This window comes from Pipistrellus hanaki, assembly GCF_964339955.1.
Source record: "Pipistrellus hanaki genome assembly, chromosome: 2".
Taxonomy (NCBI): Eukaryota; Metazoa; Chordata; class Mammalia; order Chiroptera; family Vespertilionidae; genus Pipistrellus; species Pipistrellus hanaki.
Window position 1 is genome coordinate 61,665,217 of NC_140504.1, and position 17,852 is coordinate 61,683,068.

At 38.6% G+C, this 17,852-nt stretch overlaps 1 protein-coding gene and 1 pseudogene across 2 annotated transcripts in view; one reads left to right on the forward strand and one right to left on the reverse strand.

Annotated features, from left to right (window-relative positions):
- LOC311615131 (nucleolus and neural progenitor protein-like) overlaps nucleotides 1-17,655 on the forward strand; it is a 63,741-nt pseudogene extending 46,086 nt beyond the window's left edge. Inside the window, exons 6-8 of the transcript XR_014797032.1 lie at nucleotides 12,261-12,623; nucleotides 12,937-12,998; nucleotides 17,359-17,655. The product of XR_014797032.1 is annotated as a nucleolus and neural progenitor protein-like (transcript). The remainder of the gene's footprint in view (nucleotides 1-12,260; nucleotides 12,624-12,936; nucleotides 12,999-17,358) is intronic.
- LOC311617594 (myelin protein zero-like protein 1) lies at nucleotides 14,868-17,023 on the reverse strand. Its single transcript, XM_084874071.1, has one exon. The coding sequence runs from the start codon at nucleotides 15,880-15,882 to the stop codon at nucleotides 15,184-15,186; it is 699 nt and encodes a 232-aa protein (XP_084730197.1). The 5' UTR covers nucleotides 15,883-17,023; the 3' UTR covers nucleotides 14,868-15,183.
- Nucleotides 17,656-17,852: the final 197 nt, after the last annotated feature.

The following is a 17,852-nucleotide window of genomic DNA, read 5'->3' on the forward strand; positions in this document are numbered from 1 at the left end:
AACACTTGTACCTGCTGCCTCCCACAACCACATCAGAGCTGCAACTGGGGATCTTATCTGAGACCTGAAAAAACCACAGCTGTGGAGACCACTGAGCAGCTGTGAGGCCCCAACCAGTGCGGATACGAAGATTCCACAGAAAGGTTGGATTTTCCCGGGGATAACGTGGGGTGTCTGTGTCCTAGCAGAGGAGACGGCAGGTGCAGAAGCTGTGGCAGCAGAAGCTGTGGCCACTGTGGCAGCAGACACAAAAGCGCACGTTTGGGCCACAGAAATCTGTGTCCACAAAAGCCCCCCTCTGTTGGGTCTGTTGTGATTTGAGAGTGGATGGGAGTCCTCAAAGTTGCTAAAAGTGGGGTTCTCTAGGGAGCAACCCATTCTGATCAGACATGGAATGAGAACATAGGGGTTGGAAAGGTATGCAGTCTGTTTGTAAGTGTGTGCACAGACTAGCCCATTGTGCACGTAGGCTGGTTCCACTACAACCCTTTGCTTCTGATTACAAAGGAGAGACCACCCAGATCGGCTGGCCCTGAGAGAAGGGGGGTAGGGGGAGAAACTGCTTTTCTGGAAGCTGAGAAGCTGAGTGGGGAGAAAGCATCTAGGATTCAGCACCAAGGCAAAATCGGTATTGAGTGCCATAGAAAAAGAAGGCTAGAGCAGCCAAAAAGACGGGGACATCAATCCAAAAATACTGCCACCTAGGGGCTGGAGTACAAACTGTGTTTATTACTAGATTTATTTAATCAAAAACCAAGAAACTAAGAAATAGCCATCTTAAAATTAAGGACTAGTTTACAACACTGAGGTGCAGCAGAAAACACGGAATTGCAATACTGTCTTGACTGATAAACAGGCGTGCCAAACAGAATAACGGAAGAAATGAATGGCCTTCACAACTGCACTCTTTTTTTGCTAATTTTTTTATTTTGTTTCCATTTTTTTCACCTTTTACTTAAGAAACGAATTTTTTCCACACTTGATTTTGACTTTTTAATTGTTACATTTTTAGGTTCATTCATTATTATCACTACTGCTATTTCAACTTTTTTTTCTTAAGTGCCATTTTATTTTCTCTTTATTTACATTGGAATTGGTGTTCTTCATTCTATTTTCATTTTTCCTTCAGCATTGTCTAACCCTATCTCAAAACGACCTTTACACCATCGCTCTCTTCCTAACCTTCCCCCATTTGCTATCCTGTTATCTTTACCCTTTCCTGCTTTAGATTTTCCCTACTCTTTCTATCTCCCCCCCTGCTAAAATTTCTACCCTACTTATATATCTAATTTCTAATGCCCTGTGCCAAGTGCATAGATACCCCTCTCGGATCTGTATTAACTAGCAAAAATAAATAAATAAAATTGTTTTCCTCTCTGTCCTTTTGATGCTGTTTGTGTGAATGTTGATTATATTGTATTTTTATGCTTTTAAGTGAGATTATTTTGCTTATTCGTTTCTTGTTGCTGTTGCTTGGTATTTTTTTATTTGCTTTGTTTTTGTTTGTTTGTTTTAACTTATGTTTTCCCTTCCTTTGCCAGATATTAGTGGGTGTTGTAGATTATATTATTCTCCAGGTACTGTTGCCAGCATTTGCTGGGGTTAGTGGTTGTTCTATTGAAATTCTCTCCCTATATATATAGTTTGTTCCCCTTTTCTCTCTAAGTCTCTTTCTCCCCCCCCCCCTCTGTCTGTCTCTCTCTCTCTCTCTTATTCTCTCTGTTTCCCAATTTCATTTTGACACTCCTTTCTTAAATTTTTTTTTTCTATTTTTTCTTCTGTTCCCTCCCTCTTTATTTACTCTTCTTTCTCTCATATCCCCTAATTTGCCTTTCCCTAGTAGTCACCTTTATTGGGGGTTACCCTGTTTCCCAAAAATAAGACAGCGTCTTATATTAATTTTTGCTCCCAAAGATGTGCTAGGTCTTATTTTCAGTAGATGTCTTATTTTTCCATGAAGAAGAATACGGTACACATTTATTGTAAAATGAAAATAAAGGAAATTTATTACCTGTATACAGTACGGTTGTACGGTAGTTTTCAACACAAACCAGACAAACTATAAATCCTACAGTATGAAGAATTTACTCATTTATTCAATGACAATCATGTCATCATCTTCTGGAACATCATCATAACAATCCAATTCCTGAATTTCCTGGTGAATTTCTTGTGACTCCATTTCTTTCAGAATCAGTGGATCAAATCTCATGTATAGCCTGGGGTGGAGGGGGCTTTATTTTCAGGGGGGTGCCTTATATTTCACTCAGAAGGAAATTTGTAAGTAGATCTTATTTTTGGAGGATGTCTTATTTTCGGGGAAACACGGTATTAATATCGCAAATACATTTCTGTTAAGTGCCCTGTTCAGTGTGTTGTACCTGGTTGTATTTTATGTTGTGCCTTTAAATCAACACAGGAGAGAGAGATCTACATAACCAGGCATCCTGAAAAGAGAGACCATGGGGAGACAAAGAAACAGCCCACAAATGAAAGAAAAGCAGGCATCACCAGAAAAGAAAGTAAACGAGTTAGAGGCAAGCAACTTACCAGAGCAAGAACTCAGAGAAATGGTCATGAGATGGCTAAAAAGAATGGAAGACAAATTTGAAAATATGAGTAAGAACCAAGAAGAAATGAAGAAGAACCAAGAAGAAATGAAAAATGACATTGCTAGTAAGAAGAACTCAATAGAAAGCATCAAGAGCAGACTAGAAGAAGCAGAGGACAGCATCAGTGAGCTAGAAGACAAGATGGAAAAAAAAAAATACCCAATTAGAGCAGCTTCTAGAAAAAAAAAATTAAAAAGCAGGAGGAGAGCCTGCGGGAGTTTTGGGACAATAAAAAAGAAAACAATATTAGAATAATAGGGGTTCCAGAAGGAAAGGAAACTGAGGAAGACATTGAAAACGTATTTCAAGAAATAATGTCAGAAACGTTGCCCGAGATAGAGAAGAAAAAACCCACAGAAATCCAAGATGCTTGCAGAGTCACAAGCAAAATGAATCCCAAAAGATGGATGCCAAGGCATATTATAATTAAATTGGAAGGATCAATGACAAAGTCAGAATCTTAACAGGAGCCAGAGAGAGATAGAAAGTTACATATAAAGGAACTCCCATCAGACTAGCAACTGATTTCCCAACAGAAACTCATTAGGCCAGAAGGGAATGGAATGAAATATATGAAGTCATGCAAAGGAAGGGTCTGAATCCAAAATACTATACCCAGCAAGGCTATCAATTAAAATTGAAGGTGAAATCAGGAGATTCACAGAACAAAAAAAAATAAAGAAATTTATCACCACCAAACCAGCAATGCAAGAAATGCTAAAGGGTCTAGTGTAAAAATACAGAAATAAGAAGGGAAGAAGGAACACAGGGGTATAGAATATAAATGGTGTCAAATAAGTACTTATCAATAATAATTGTAAATGTAAATGGATTAAATGCTCTAATCAAAAGACATGGGGTAACAGATTGGATAAGAAAATAAGACCCATATATCTGTTGTCTACAAGAAACACACTTCAGAAAAAAAAAAAAGAAAAACAAACAAACAAAAAAAACAGCTCACACAGACTGAGGGTGAAGGGATGGAAAATGTTTTCCAGGTGAATGGAAATGAAGAAAAAAAGTTGAGGTAGCAATACTTATATCTGACAAATTAGATATAAAAGTGAAGGACATAAGAGATAATGAAGGCCGCTTCATAATACTAAACGGAGCAATCCAACAAGAAGATATAACCCTGGTAATCATATATGCACCCAATACAGAAGCACCCAAATACCGTATTTTCCGGCGTATGTTTTAACTATGTTTTACAGTTAAAACATAGCTTTAGGCCTATATTCACGGTATAAGACTACCCCCCATTTCAAAGAAAAGACTTACTTTGCCTTCAAGATCTGCAGGTAATTTTTGTGCAATTTTGGTCTTTTGCCCCCGATTTTCGGTTGACTTTTTTTCATTTCAAAAGTCGTCTTATATGCCGGAAAATATGGTACATAAAAAACAAAAACAAAAACAAAAAAAACAATAACAACAACAACAAAAAAAACTGCTGGAGGATATTAAGGGAGAGATTAATAGCAATATAATCAAAGTAGGAGATTTTAATACCCCACTGTCACCTTTGGACAAATCATCGAAACCAAAAATCAGCAAAGAAACATCAATCGTAAATGACTCACTAGACCAGATGATTAATTGACATCTTCAGAACATTTAACCCCAAAGCCACAGAATATACATTATTCACAAGTGCACATGGGACATTCTCGAAGATCGACCACATGTTGGAACATAGGCAAAGTCTCTTCTAATTCAAGAAGATAGAAATCATATCAAGCATCTTCTCAGATCATAGTGGCATAAAACTGGAAATCAACTACAATAAAAATAATCCAAAGAAATCTAACACATGGAGACTAAACAGCATGGTATTAAACAAGGACTGGGTTACCAGAGAAATCAAGGAAGAAATAAAAAACATCCTGGCAACAAATGAAAATTAAAATACAACAATCCAAAATCTAGGGGACATAGCAAAAGAAGTTTTGAGAGGGAAGTTCATATCTCTACAAGCCTATTCCAAAAAACCAAAAAATTATAACAGATTATCTAACTGTACAACCCCAAAGAGTTAGAAAAAGAGCAACAAGAAAAACCCAGTGTAAGCAGAAGGAAGGAAATAATAAAAATCAGAGCGGAGATAAAGGACATAGAGACCAAAGAAACAATACATAAGATCAACAAAACCAAGAGCTTGTTTTTTAAAGGATAAACAAGATTGATGAATCTCTAGCCAGGCTAACCAAGAAACAAAGAGAGAGGACTCAAATAAACAAAATCTGAAATGAATGTGGTGCAATAACAACAGACCCTGCTGAAATACAAAGGATTGTAATAAAATATTACGAACAATTCTATTCCAAAAAACTGAACAACCTGGAGGAAATGGACATATTCATAGAAAAATACAACCTTCCAAAACTCAATCAGGAAGAATCTAAAAATCTCAATAGACCAGTGACTTGTGAAGAAATTGAAATAGTCATCAAAAAGCTTCCAGCAAACTATAGCCTAGAGCCAGATGACTTCACAGAGAGTTTTACCAAACATTCAAGGAAGAACTAAAACCTATCCTCCTCAGACTATTCCAAAAAATTCAAGAGGGAGGAACATTTCCAAGCTCCTTCTATGAAGCCAGCATCTCCCTAATACCAAAACAGATAAAGACAACTCAATGAAAGAGAATTACAGGCCAATATCCCTCATGAATATAGATGCCAAAATCCTCAGCAAAATTCTAGCAATTCAGCTCCAGCAGATCATCAGAAAGATCATAAACCATGATCAAATAGGATTTATTCCAGGAATGTATGGATGGTACAATATCCACAAATCAATAAACGTGATACATCACATAAACAAATTGAGTGATAAAAATCATATAGTCATATCAATTGATGCAGAAAAAGCATTTGATAAAATCCAACACCCTTTCCTGATAAAAACTCTCAACAAGGTGGGAGTACAAGGATCATACCTCAACATAATAAAAGCTATATATGATAAACCCATAGCCAACATCATACTCAATGGGCAAAAACTAAAACCATTCCCTCTAAGTACAGGAACAGGACAGGGATGCCCACTCTCACCATTCCTTTTTGACATAGCACTGGAAGTACTAGCCATTGCAATTAGACAAGAAGAGGAAATAAAAGGCATACAAATTGGAAAAGAAGAAGTTATTCTTATTTGCAGATGACATGATATTGTACATAAAAAAACCCAAAGACTCCATCAAAATACTAATAGACTTAATAAATGAATTTGGTAACGTAGCAGGGTACAAAATTAATGCCAAGAAATCTATGGCATTTCCATACACCAATAGGGAACTTACAGAAACAGACTAAAAAGGCAATCCCATTTAACATTGTAGCAAAAAAATTTAAGATACCTAGGAATAAACTTAAGGAGGTAAATACCTATACGTGGAAAACTACACGACACTGAAAAAAGCTATAGAGGAAGATGTAAACAGATGGAACAACATACCATGTTCATGGATTGGTAGAATAAACATCATTAAAATGTCCATACTTCCCAAAGAAATTTATAGGTTCAGTGCATTCCCCATTAAAATACCAATGGCATATTTCATTGACCTAGAAAGAACTCTCCAAAAATTCATTTGGAACAATAAAAGACCCCGAATAGCCAGAGCAATCCTGAGAAAGAAGAATAAAGTAGGAGGGAACTCAATACCAGATTTCAAGCTGTATCACCAAGCCACTGTCCTCAAAATATCCTGGTACTGGCACAAGAACACACATATAGATTAATGGAATAGAATAGAGAATCCAGATATCAACCCAAATCACTATGATCAATTAATATTTGACAAAGGAGGCACGAACATACAATGGAGTCAAGACAGTCTCTTCAATAAATGGTGTTGGGAAAATTGGACAGATGCATGCAAAAGAATGAAACTACTGTAGATCACCAACTTACACCATACACAAAAATAAACTCAAAATGGATACAGGACTTAAACATAAGACAGGAAACCATAAAAATTGTAGATCACCAACTTACACCATACACAAAACTAAACTCAAAATGGATACAGGACTTAAACATAAGACAGGAAACAAAAAAAACCATAAAAACCATAAAGGCATCCACAGGCAGCAAAATCTCAGACATATTCCAAAAGAACTTCTTCACTGATACTGCCCCTAGGGCAATGGAAGCTAAAGAGAAAATAAACAAATGGGACTATATCAAAATAAAAAGCTTTTTTACAGCAAAAGAAACCATCAACAAAACAGCAAGAAAGCCCACTGTATGGGAGAACATATTTGCAAATGTTATCACTGATAAAGGTTTAATCTCCAACATCTACAGACAGTTTATACAACTTAAAAAGTAAGATAAATGAGCCAATTAAAAAATGGGCAATGGATCTAAATAGAATATTCTCAAAAGAAGACAGAAGGAAGGCCAAGAGGCACATGGAAATATGCTCAAAGCCACTATCTGAGAGATGCAAATCAAAACAACTATGCAGTACCATCTCAACCTGTCAAAATGGCCAACATCAACAAATCCACAAACAACAAGTGTTGGTGAGGTTGTGGAGAAAAAGGAACCCTCGTGCACTGCTGGTGGGAATGCAGACTGGTGCACCCACTATGGAGAACAGTATGGAGCTTCCTCAAAAAACTGAAAATGGAACTCCCATTTGACCCAGTATTCCCACTCCTAGGAATATATCCCAAGTAACTAGATATATGCACCCCTATGTTCATAGCAGCACAATTGACAAAAGCTAGGATTTCGAAACAGCCTAGGTATCGTCAGCAGATGATTGGATAAAAAAAAACCACGGTACATCTACGCAATGGAATATTATGCTGCCATAAAAAAGAAGAAATTCTCATCATTTGCAGTAACCTGGATGGAATTGGAGAACATCATGCTGAGTGAAATAAGACAGTCAATGAAAGAGAAAAACCACATGACCTCATTTATGGATAATAAAGAGCATTATAAACTGATGAACCAAAAAAATAGATATAGAGATAGTAAATCAACAAGCAGACTGTCAATTTACAGTCGGGAGGGTAGGGATATCTGGGGAAGATAAGAGATCAACCGAAGGACTTGTATACATGCATATAAGTACAAGCAATGGACACAAAACTCTGGGGAGGAAGGGCATGTGTGTGGGGGGCAATTGTATATGTACACAGATCATAATTTTTTTAAATAAATTAAAAAAAACAACAGTGATTTTCAATCAGTATGCTACAAGAATATTTGTCGTTGTTGTCAATTCTCACCAAGGATATATTTCCGTTGATTTTTAGGGAGAGTGGAGGAGAGAGGGAAAAGCAGAAAGAAACAGAGAAACACATCTGTTGGTTGCCTCTTGCATGATCCTCAAACAGTGCTGGGCAGGAGCCTGTAACCAGAGTATGTGCCCATAACTAGAATCGAACCAGGAACCCTTTGGTCCTCAGGGCGACACCCTATCTACTATGCCAAACTGCCTAGGACCACAAGAATTTTTTAAACATGTACTGCCTGACTGTTTATGGGCACTGACCTCTTTTCCTTTAGATTGTCAAATAAAAAAAATGACAACAAGCAACCTAACAATAGCTTTCTGGTGTGAATGAATCAAAATCATACCTATTTATTTGGTCAGTTCAGCAAAAAATATATTTTGGTGTGACACAGTAATTAGTTTATGTGTGCCAGGAGATAAAAATGATTGAAAAACGCTGCTTTACAACTGACAAGGAGCCGAGACCGGTTTGGCTCAATGGATAGAGCATCGGCTTGGGGACTGAAGGGTCCCGGGTTCGATTCTGGTCAAGGGCATGTACCTTGGTTGCAGGCATATCCCCAGTAGGGGGTGTGCAAGAGGCAGCTGATCGATGTCTCTCTCTCATCGATGTTTCTAACTGTCTCTCTCCCTTCCTCTCTGTACAAAATCAATAAAATATATTTAAAAAAATAATAATAAAATGAAACTGAAAAGGAGCCCTGGCCAGGTAGCTCAGTTGGTTAGAGCATCATCCTAATACCCGAAGGTTGCGGTCGGGGCACGTACAAGAATCAACCAGTGAATGCATGCATAAGTGGGACAACAAATCAATGTTTCTCCCTACCCCAGCACCCCCCCCACCTCAAATCAATAAATATCTTTAAAAATGAGGAAAGATGTTCCCTTCCTTTTATATAATACACTTAATGCAGAAATACATAGTAAGTGTTATTAAAATTCTCTGCTTTAGACCTTTATATTGCAGCTGTACTTAAAGAATGCTGGATTGTTACCCTGTCACTGAAGAGCCAGGGGGGAGATAAGAGATCAACAGAAGGACTTATTACTAGGTCTAGTAATAATTAATGTCGTTTTCTAATACTTTTTAAATCAAATTTATTTAAACAATACAACAAAATTTAATCAACAATATAGTTGCCGTTGTTTTCTACTACTTGTGCCCAACGCTCAGGAAGCATTTTAATCCCTCTGTTGTAAAATTCTTGTGATTTTGATGCAAAAAATTCGGTCAATGCATTGTTGAGGCATTCTTCATTATTAAATTTTTTTCCAAGAAGAAAGTTTTGCAAAGAACAAAACAAATGGTAATCGGAAGGGGCAATATCAGGAGAATATGCAGGTTGAGGGAGAACTTCCCATCCCAACTGGCGCAGTTTTTCAGCAGTGATTCTTGCAATATGCGGTCGTGCGTTATCGGGGTGAAGAATTACGCCCTTCCGATTAATCAGCGCGGGTTCTTTTTCTCTTAAAGCTTGGGCTAACCTTTCCAATGGGGCACTATACACTGTACTTGTAATGGTTTGGTTAGATAGTAAAAGTTCATAATGAAGAATTCTTTTAAAATTCCACCAAACACACAACATCACTTTTTTCGCATGCAAGTCAGGTTTTGGCGTGGGCTGCGGCGCCTCATTTTTGTCCAACCATTGAGGCCGCTTTTTCAAATTAACATACAGCACCCATTCTTCATCTCCGGTAACAATTTGCTCTAAAAACGGCAAATGGTTTTGACGAGAGAGGATCGAACTGCAAATTGTGACTCTTTGGTTACGGTTGTTGTCGGTCAACTCATGAGGAACCCATTTTCCAAACTTTTGGACTTTGCCAAGTGCACGCGATTGATTGGAAATTGTTTTTTGTGAACAATTTAAAGTTGTCGCAAGCTCTTGTTGGGTAATTTGAGGATTTTGCACCAAAAGAGCTTGAAGAGCTTCTTGATCAAAATTGGACACACGGCCTCGACCACTCTTGTCATCAAACGAAAAATTTCCCTCGCGAAATTTCTCAAACCAACGCTGGCATTTTCTGGCGCTAACTGCATCTTGACCAAGAGCACTACAGATGTTTTTTGCAGCCTCACTTGCTTTTCTTCCTAATTGGAACTCGTAAAGCATGCAGTGCCGAATATGCTCTTCATCCGCCATCTTCTTAGCCCTAGTTCTGCAACAAAAACCAAACCAAACACAAACTTTTTCAAGCAAAACTTGTTAATTGCACTTCACACGTTCTGTAGATACCACGTGTTTGAAGGTTATGTCGATACAAGTCAACGCCAAGCAAGATTTTAAACGAATGATAAAACGACATTAATTATTACTAGACCCGATATGTATGTACGTACACTCCTGTGAGATCATTTCTTTTTCATCTCTTTAACTCAGCCAGGTTTCTGACTGGTTTTCATATTTATTTTCCCAGGGGATACTGAACTTGTGGGAGTTCTGTTTGGTTTGATCAGAGTTTATATGGGGTGGATTTGGAAGCTAAGTTTTTTATGTCAAAAGATTAGGCTTTAAATCTGAAGGCAAGAGACCACCTCAACACTAAACAATTAAGCAAATGAAATCCTAGGATTAACCATTAGGATAATAAAAAGCGATCATTGCTATAACCATACAACAGCTGGCCCATTTAAAGTGAAAGTTTTTCTGGGCAGGCTATATCAATCAATTGATTCTTTTTGCCTCTAGATTTATAATTCTTAATGGCATGATCTTCCTTATGAACTCCAGATTCTTTTTCTCCACCCTAAACACTACTGCTTTTTGAAATACAGTAAGTTGATATAAGAACATTGGAAGTAGCTGAAAGGTAAAGAGACCTTCTCTTGCATCTCTATATATTACTAGAGGCCCAGTGCACAAAATTTGTGCACTTGGCAAGTAGGGGGTCCCTCAGCCCGGCCTGCACCCTCTCCCAGTCCAGGAGCCCTCGGAGGATGTCCCACTGATGGCTTAGAAGGGAGCGGGCCTAAGCTGGTAGCCGGACATCCTTAGGGCTGTGGCAGAGGTGGTAGAGGCTCTGTGAGCCTGTCTTCTGGCTGAGCAGTGGACCCCCTTGTGGGAGCGCACTGACCACCAGGGAGCAGCTCCTGAGTTGAGTGTCTCCCCTGGTGATCAGTGCATGTTATAGTGACTGATGGTTCCACTGTATAGGTCGATTTGCGTATTAGCCTTTTATTATATAGGATGGAGCTTACTTAATGGATAATTGGACTTGAAATCTGCCCATATTTGTAAAGAGACCAAATTTGGGCCGATTTAGACAATTGGGATGGTTATCTCTAATTTATATTAAAACTGAGAAAAAAAACAAAAATTGTGTTTGGATATTAAAAACATGCTTTGCTATCTTACCTGGATATCTTAACCACTGTTTCCGGTCATTCTTGTTTTCAACTTATTCTTAGAGGTAACAATGTTAAAATTACTAATCGTATTATTTTAAATGTCAAACAATCATTCTTGTCTATAATGAAAATAACTAGCTCTTGTGATTACAAAAATAAAAGAGGATTATTTCAAGAAATTTTCAAATTCAGGAAAAAATGTAAAAAACCTGAATTTTACCTAACATCTATTTACCTAGATAAAACCAAACTTAGGATTTTGGTGCATATCCTTTGAGACAGCTTTTTCATTTAGTTTTGCTTAAAAAAAAAAAAAAAAAAAAAAAAAAAAAATATATATATATATATATATATATATATATATATATATATATATCTTATTTTTTAGAGAGAGTAAGGGAGAGTGATAGAGATTTAGAAGCATCAATGAGAGAGACTATTTATCAGCTGCCTCCTGCACATCCCCTACTGGGGATGTATCCGCAACCAAGGTACATGCCCTTGAGCAGAATTGAACCTGGGACCCTTCAGTCCGCAGGCTGATGCTCTGTCACCTGAGCCAAACAGGTTAGGTCTTTATTTAGTTTTAAATAACATTTTGTTGCATGTATGTTTTAAATAACTGATTTTTAAAATATATTTTTATTGATTTCAGAGAGGAAGAGAGAGAAACATCAATGATGAGAGAGAATCATGGATTGGCTGCCCTCCTACACCCCCCCCCCCCCCCCCCCCTACTGGGGATCAAGCCTGCAACCTGGGCATGTGCCCTGAGTGGAATCAAACCTGATACCTTTCAGTCTGCAGGCCAATTCTCAAACCACTGAGCCAAACCAGCTAAGGCTTAAATAACATTTTGAACTTGGGGTTTTTCTATTAAGGCTAGATTAATCTGACTATTTGTAAATATGTGCGATAGGGTTTTTTATCTTTAGTGGTAAGTTGATAGGCATTTATTTTCAGCTTTGAATTGTGGTGATTGTGTAATCTGCAAATTGTAGTTACTGGTTCATTCATGATCTATTTCTTTCTCTAGGGTTCTCTATAAAGGTGTTTTTAAAAGGCTGATTTCTTTATATGAGCCATTGTTTGGATTGCTTCAGGAGGTCTCAAGGATTCACCCATTGCCTTACTTCAAAGATTTTACCTTTCCTTCTGATATTGTTGAATTTTTAGGACAGTCTTATTTAGAGGTCTTTAAGAAAAAAAATGCCTACAGCTTTTGCAGCTAAGGGAGTACCTAAATTGCTAAATAAACTGTTCTCAACAAAAGAACGATCACTGAGGTGCAGTGAAGAAACTTCACATAGGAGTTCCAATAAAGCTAATCAAATGAAGATTAATGTACAGAATAATGTGGATCTTGGAGAGCCAGTAAAGAATATGAAAATCTTCAAAGGTAATATGCTTTGATATAGCACATACTTAAAAAAAGTGGAAGTTACAATATATTCATGGGTTGCATAGAAGAAATCCTATACCTTTTATTTTTAACACACATTGATTGTCTTCAAAGAGGTATCGTAATTAATATATGTGTTTTCTAAGTTTGAATATTTAAAGTTGTTTGTTCCTATTGTCTCATAGTTCTTTGCTTGCTTCCTCTACTCTTTTTTAATAATTTGGCAAGAAATACCATTATGCACTTAAGAATTTGTTGATTTGAAAATGGTATGCCTAAGTTTTTGTATTTGATCTTTCCATCTCCACAGCAGAGTCATCAGAATTTGATGTGAGGACTTTCTGCAAACATCTGAAACACAGAGCTATTCAAGTTTGGATTATTTTAATATAGCTTGATTTCTGCTAATGTATACAGTAGATGCCACTTACCAAGGACATAGATTGAATCTTACATCTTTATTTTATCCCTAGATCTAAGCTTAGTACCATCTTATTTCTCAGTCTGCTTCTGAATGGAGGCACTCGAAGGGATTTTAGTGCATCGAGTTAATTCAGTTAATACAGTGCCTTCAGAAACATTGTATTGAGTTTTGCTAAAAAACTATAAAGTGACCCTAGGATCCATTGTAGTTGTGGATTACAGTGTAGCTTAAGAGAATGGGCCTTGCAGTTATAGAGAAATACACGGTTTGAGTCCTTTAGTTTGTACTAGCTGTGTGACTTTATGTAAGTTTCTTGACTTGTTCATATCTCTACTTCCTAATAGTATGTATCTCATGGGGTTGTGCCATTTAATGCAAGTTAAGTTCCAACATAGAGTCAGGAGTATGGTAGATACTTAATTGGTATTAGATGTGATTAGCTACTTTCAGTGTCATTATCATCCTCCTCATCATGAGGCTTCCATTTCTTCCTGTCCAGGTTTAAACTTCAACATGACTCCTTAGTGTCTGTAAATTCTTTTTGTTCTGGACCTAATAATATGTATGTCCATGTCACCCTCTTTCATCTGGTAACTTCTTGACTTCTGTTACCACTTTTCTTATCAAAATTGCTTCATGGATTATTTCTTACATTCAACTTAAGAATTTTGACTTTTCTAATGTCAGAGTACGTTCATGAATATTTACAAAGCTTCCAGCTTGCATTTACATTATGTTCAATTCAAGAGTTCCAGAGGGAGGAATAATAATGATAATAATAATGGCTAATATACATACTTACATTGCATTTACTCTTTGTCAGGCATTGTCCAATATATATATATATATTGTTCAAAAGTGTTTGTTTAAATTAAACAGTGCACCAGACATGTACTGTATATAAGAATGCTTAAAACAGGGATCATTTGAATGGACTATTCAGTTTACATGATTTCTAATGGGAAAAGATGATTCCGGTTTCAAACAGTCTTCTGGGATGAGTTAAGTGTGGGAATGGAGGTTCCATGTATCCCATTCCTGCCCCCCTGGAAGGAAGTGAACTCCTCCCCTGCAGCTTCTCCTTTCCAGCAGCAAAGAAAGTAACACACCTGTGCTCTCCTCCCCAGGCAGCCAGCTCCTCCCCAGGCTGCGGCTCCTATTTCAGTTCCATGTACAGGGCTCTGGTCTGAGAGACCAAGGAAGACTGGCCCGACAGCTATCCCTGCTGACCTTGCTCTGATGAACAAGCTGACAGGAAAGGGTGTAACCTCAAAGTCCCTGTGACAACTTAGGAAGCTAAAATGCCCTTTGCCTAGAGCATGGGTGTCAAACCTTTGACCCAAGGGCTGTATAAGGCTTGCAAAAGGCGTCAGGGTGAGTTAATTAAATGTTTGACCAAATACAGCAGACTGATTTTTAAGTTGATAATTTTGTCTGGCTGTAGAATGATACTATAAATATCCAAGTAAGCACTTGACAGAAAAAAGGTTCCCCACCCTTACTTGAGAGAGGAAAAAAAGCATGCACAAAAATTTGTCAAATTGTTTCCAAGTGACACCTCTAACGGGTGTTTGCTAAAAACTTCAACCCAACAGTCAGAACAGACAGTGTGGGACAGGCCACCCTGGGTATTTCTCCCGCACAGTATCTTCATTCTCCAACTACAATAAGTGCTTAGACAGAAAGGCCAAGTCTGTTGGGATACTAAGAGATTGCTACATCACCATTAAGGAGCACCATATCCAAATGATGGTGACAGGAATATTGCTGAATTTCCCCAACTGTAAATGACTGAATTTCCCCAACTGCACAAAAGTAAAAAAACAAACATCGAGACAATTTACATATATGTAGAACCATATCTTTTCATCATGCACCACTGCTCCTCCCATCCGAAGGTTAAATCGAAGATTTATACATATCCCTTACATCTCCTTCGCTCCGTTCCTGCCCGTGTCCTGGTCACACATGCTGTGCGCTACACTGCTGCATGAGAGAACGTTTGAATTTGTTTCTCCCTTAGCATATGATCTGGGTCTTCTCTTAAATTTTCCGGATGTCCGCGCACACCACAGACTCTGACTTGTTCATCTTGTCACTGTGATGTCCGCCGGAGTGGTCTCACTGTGCATATCACTGGGCCGGATTGGAGCGATTCTTTATGTAACAGAGAACCAGGCTTATGCAGACAAGGAAGAGGAGGAGACCCAGAATCACAGCGGCCGCTATACCCACCACCTCTGAAACCTGATCCGAGGTCGGCTTCTGGGTCAGTGGAGTCCCGGGCGTCGGAGGCTTCGGTGTCCGGGGCCCCGGAGTCTGGGGCGACGTGGGCAACTCTTTATCTACAACATTGATGAGAATATATCCGGGTTTAGAGACGATGTCGGGAGGGTTTTTGGCATCACAGATGTAGTAACCATAATGGTCATACTGCATATTTTGTATTTTGATGGATGCGTCTTTGTTGTGGAGGTCTCCAGCCCAGGTGACCCTGTTCTTGAATAGCGGGTCATTCCCGAGGGTCTCTTGACCGTTCTCGAAGTTGAAAAAGGACAAGGTGGTGTTGGACTCAATTGGCTCGAAGCTCCAGGAGGCTGTGGTCGCCGGGCCTGTGGTGATGTTAGACTTGAACTTGCAGGGCAGCACCCCTTCTGTCCCATACTCCACATATATTTCTTTTGGGGTGATTACCTCCAAGGCTGATACTCCAGCAGTCAACAGCCCCAGTGCTACCGCCAGCACCGACCACAGACAGCGCCAGCGGGCCCGGATGGCAGTGTCCGCCCCGGCCCTGGCCCCGGCCCCGGCCCCGGAGGGCTGCGCCCACATCGTTGTCCGCTCTGCCCGGTGGCCACGCTCCAGGCGGTTGGCCTGCCGTTGGCTCCACACAGGGGCGCCGCCTGGTCACCACCCCGCGTGCCCAGTGTCCCCTCAGCGCTGCGCTGTTATAAGTACTTTACCTCCTATAATCCTAACCCAGGTCCTGTGAGATAGGTGTCATCATTAGTTCCCATATTTCAGGTGAGAAAATCCAGGTGCATAGATATTAAGAAACTTGCTTAGAGTACGTGGCAAATATGGGACAAGAGCTGGGATTTGAGCGCAGGCAGTTTGGTTTCATAATCTGTTCTTTACCATTTGCACCCGTCTCCAAAATGGTTTTTTCAACCCCGTTTTAAGAACTGTGGCTCTCTGTGACCCTGAAACTTCTGTAGTCCATCCACCTATTCCTAGGATTTGAAGTTGGTTGATCAGAATCCCTGTCATTCATGACTCACTGCCACATTTTTTAGCAATTAGCACTAATATGCTTAGTTTGCTTTCAGATGACTTCTTTAACCAGTCACCACCATAAAGCACTGGCAGGTTTATACTTTTATATTTTCTACTGGTTTTTATATTCTTGAGGATAAGAAATTTGGAAGAAGGTACGCTTTGATTGAAGGATGGAAGCAGACATAATATGTGACATAATTTCATAAGTAGTAAAGTTGGTAAAATTCAAACGACTTAATACAGAAAGGTGAATTGAAGAGACAAAGGTGCAACATCAAAAGATGGTTAAATTGAAACTGAAAACGGTACTACTTAATTAGGTATTTTAACATGTTGAGCAATCACCCCTGACTTCATGTGTCTTTAGTAACATTTGTAACCCATCATTGAGGAAGGTGACTTGGGGTATAGATGGAAGTGAAGAACAAGTTGTGGGAGTCCAGGCGAGGAAAGAGGCTTTTTAGTGTTTCTTTTCTTCCACCAGATAGACTTTGACCAATATTTAATCATGTGGAGTTTTATTCTTATGTGTAGGTGAAAGAGATTTGTTAGAATATCTATATTGTTCTCTGTGAGCAACTGAATTCAGCTGTAGATGTAATCTACTATAGCACAGAAGGGGACAAATTTTGTGTTAGGAGCAGTGAATAAAAAATTAAGTTTTTTAGGACAAAGGGAAAGTACAATGAACTAAAAGGGCGTTTTATTTTATTTTTTTAAAAAAACACCGATTTTTGCTTGCCCAGCATGGCTCAGTTGGTTGAGCATCACCCTATCAACTAGAAGGTTTGATTCCCGGTCAGGGCACATGCCCAGTTGCAGCTCAATTCCCAGTGTCGGGCAATGCAGGAGGCAGCCAATCAATGATTCTCTCTCATCATTGATAATTCTCTCTCCCTCTCCCTTCCTCTCTGAAATGAATAAAAATATATTTAAAAAGACGGATTTTCAAATTTTGATAGTCTGAGTCAACTTTTCTCTATTGTTACATATTTACAGTTAGGAACAAATCACCTTTCTATATTTCAGAAGACCAGGTTTGAATTTAAATGTCCTCAGTCCCAACTAAAGGCAACGAAACATTCTCCTCAGAAAGAGATAGAAATTCCATGTGCCACAGCTTTTGTGAAAAATTCCAAAAGGCTGAGACTTTCATACAACTTTCTGAGAAATCCAAATGGTGATTCTGTGGTGCAGGAGCAAGAAGCTCAAGGCTCAGGCTTCCTTTATGGGTAAAAAACTTCTTAAAAGTTTCCGCCTTAAACATGTGGAAGCTTAAAGTTATAGGTAGGTATATTAAAAAATTATGTTCCTTTTTTGATGTTATTTAGGAAATGGTATATACAAGTCAGGTTTCTTTAAAATGAGTAAGGGGGTCTAAAAGTAGAATCTGCTCCATCTGCAATTTTATTTGCTGCTTTTGTTGGGCAAAGTTGTATCACTGTGAGGAGTAAACTTGGTTAACACATTAAGCACCCAGCCTGGTTTGTGTTTTGTCACCGGTGACTGGGCGCTTAACGTGT

What these genes read in the sequence shown, in the direction of transcription:
- LOC311617594 (XM_084874071.1), bottom strand. Translation starts at nt 15,882, where the DNA reads ATGTGGGCGCAGCCCTCCGGGGCCGGGGCCGGGGCCAGGGCCGGGGCG.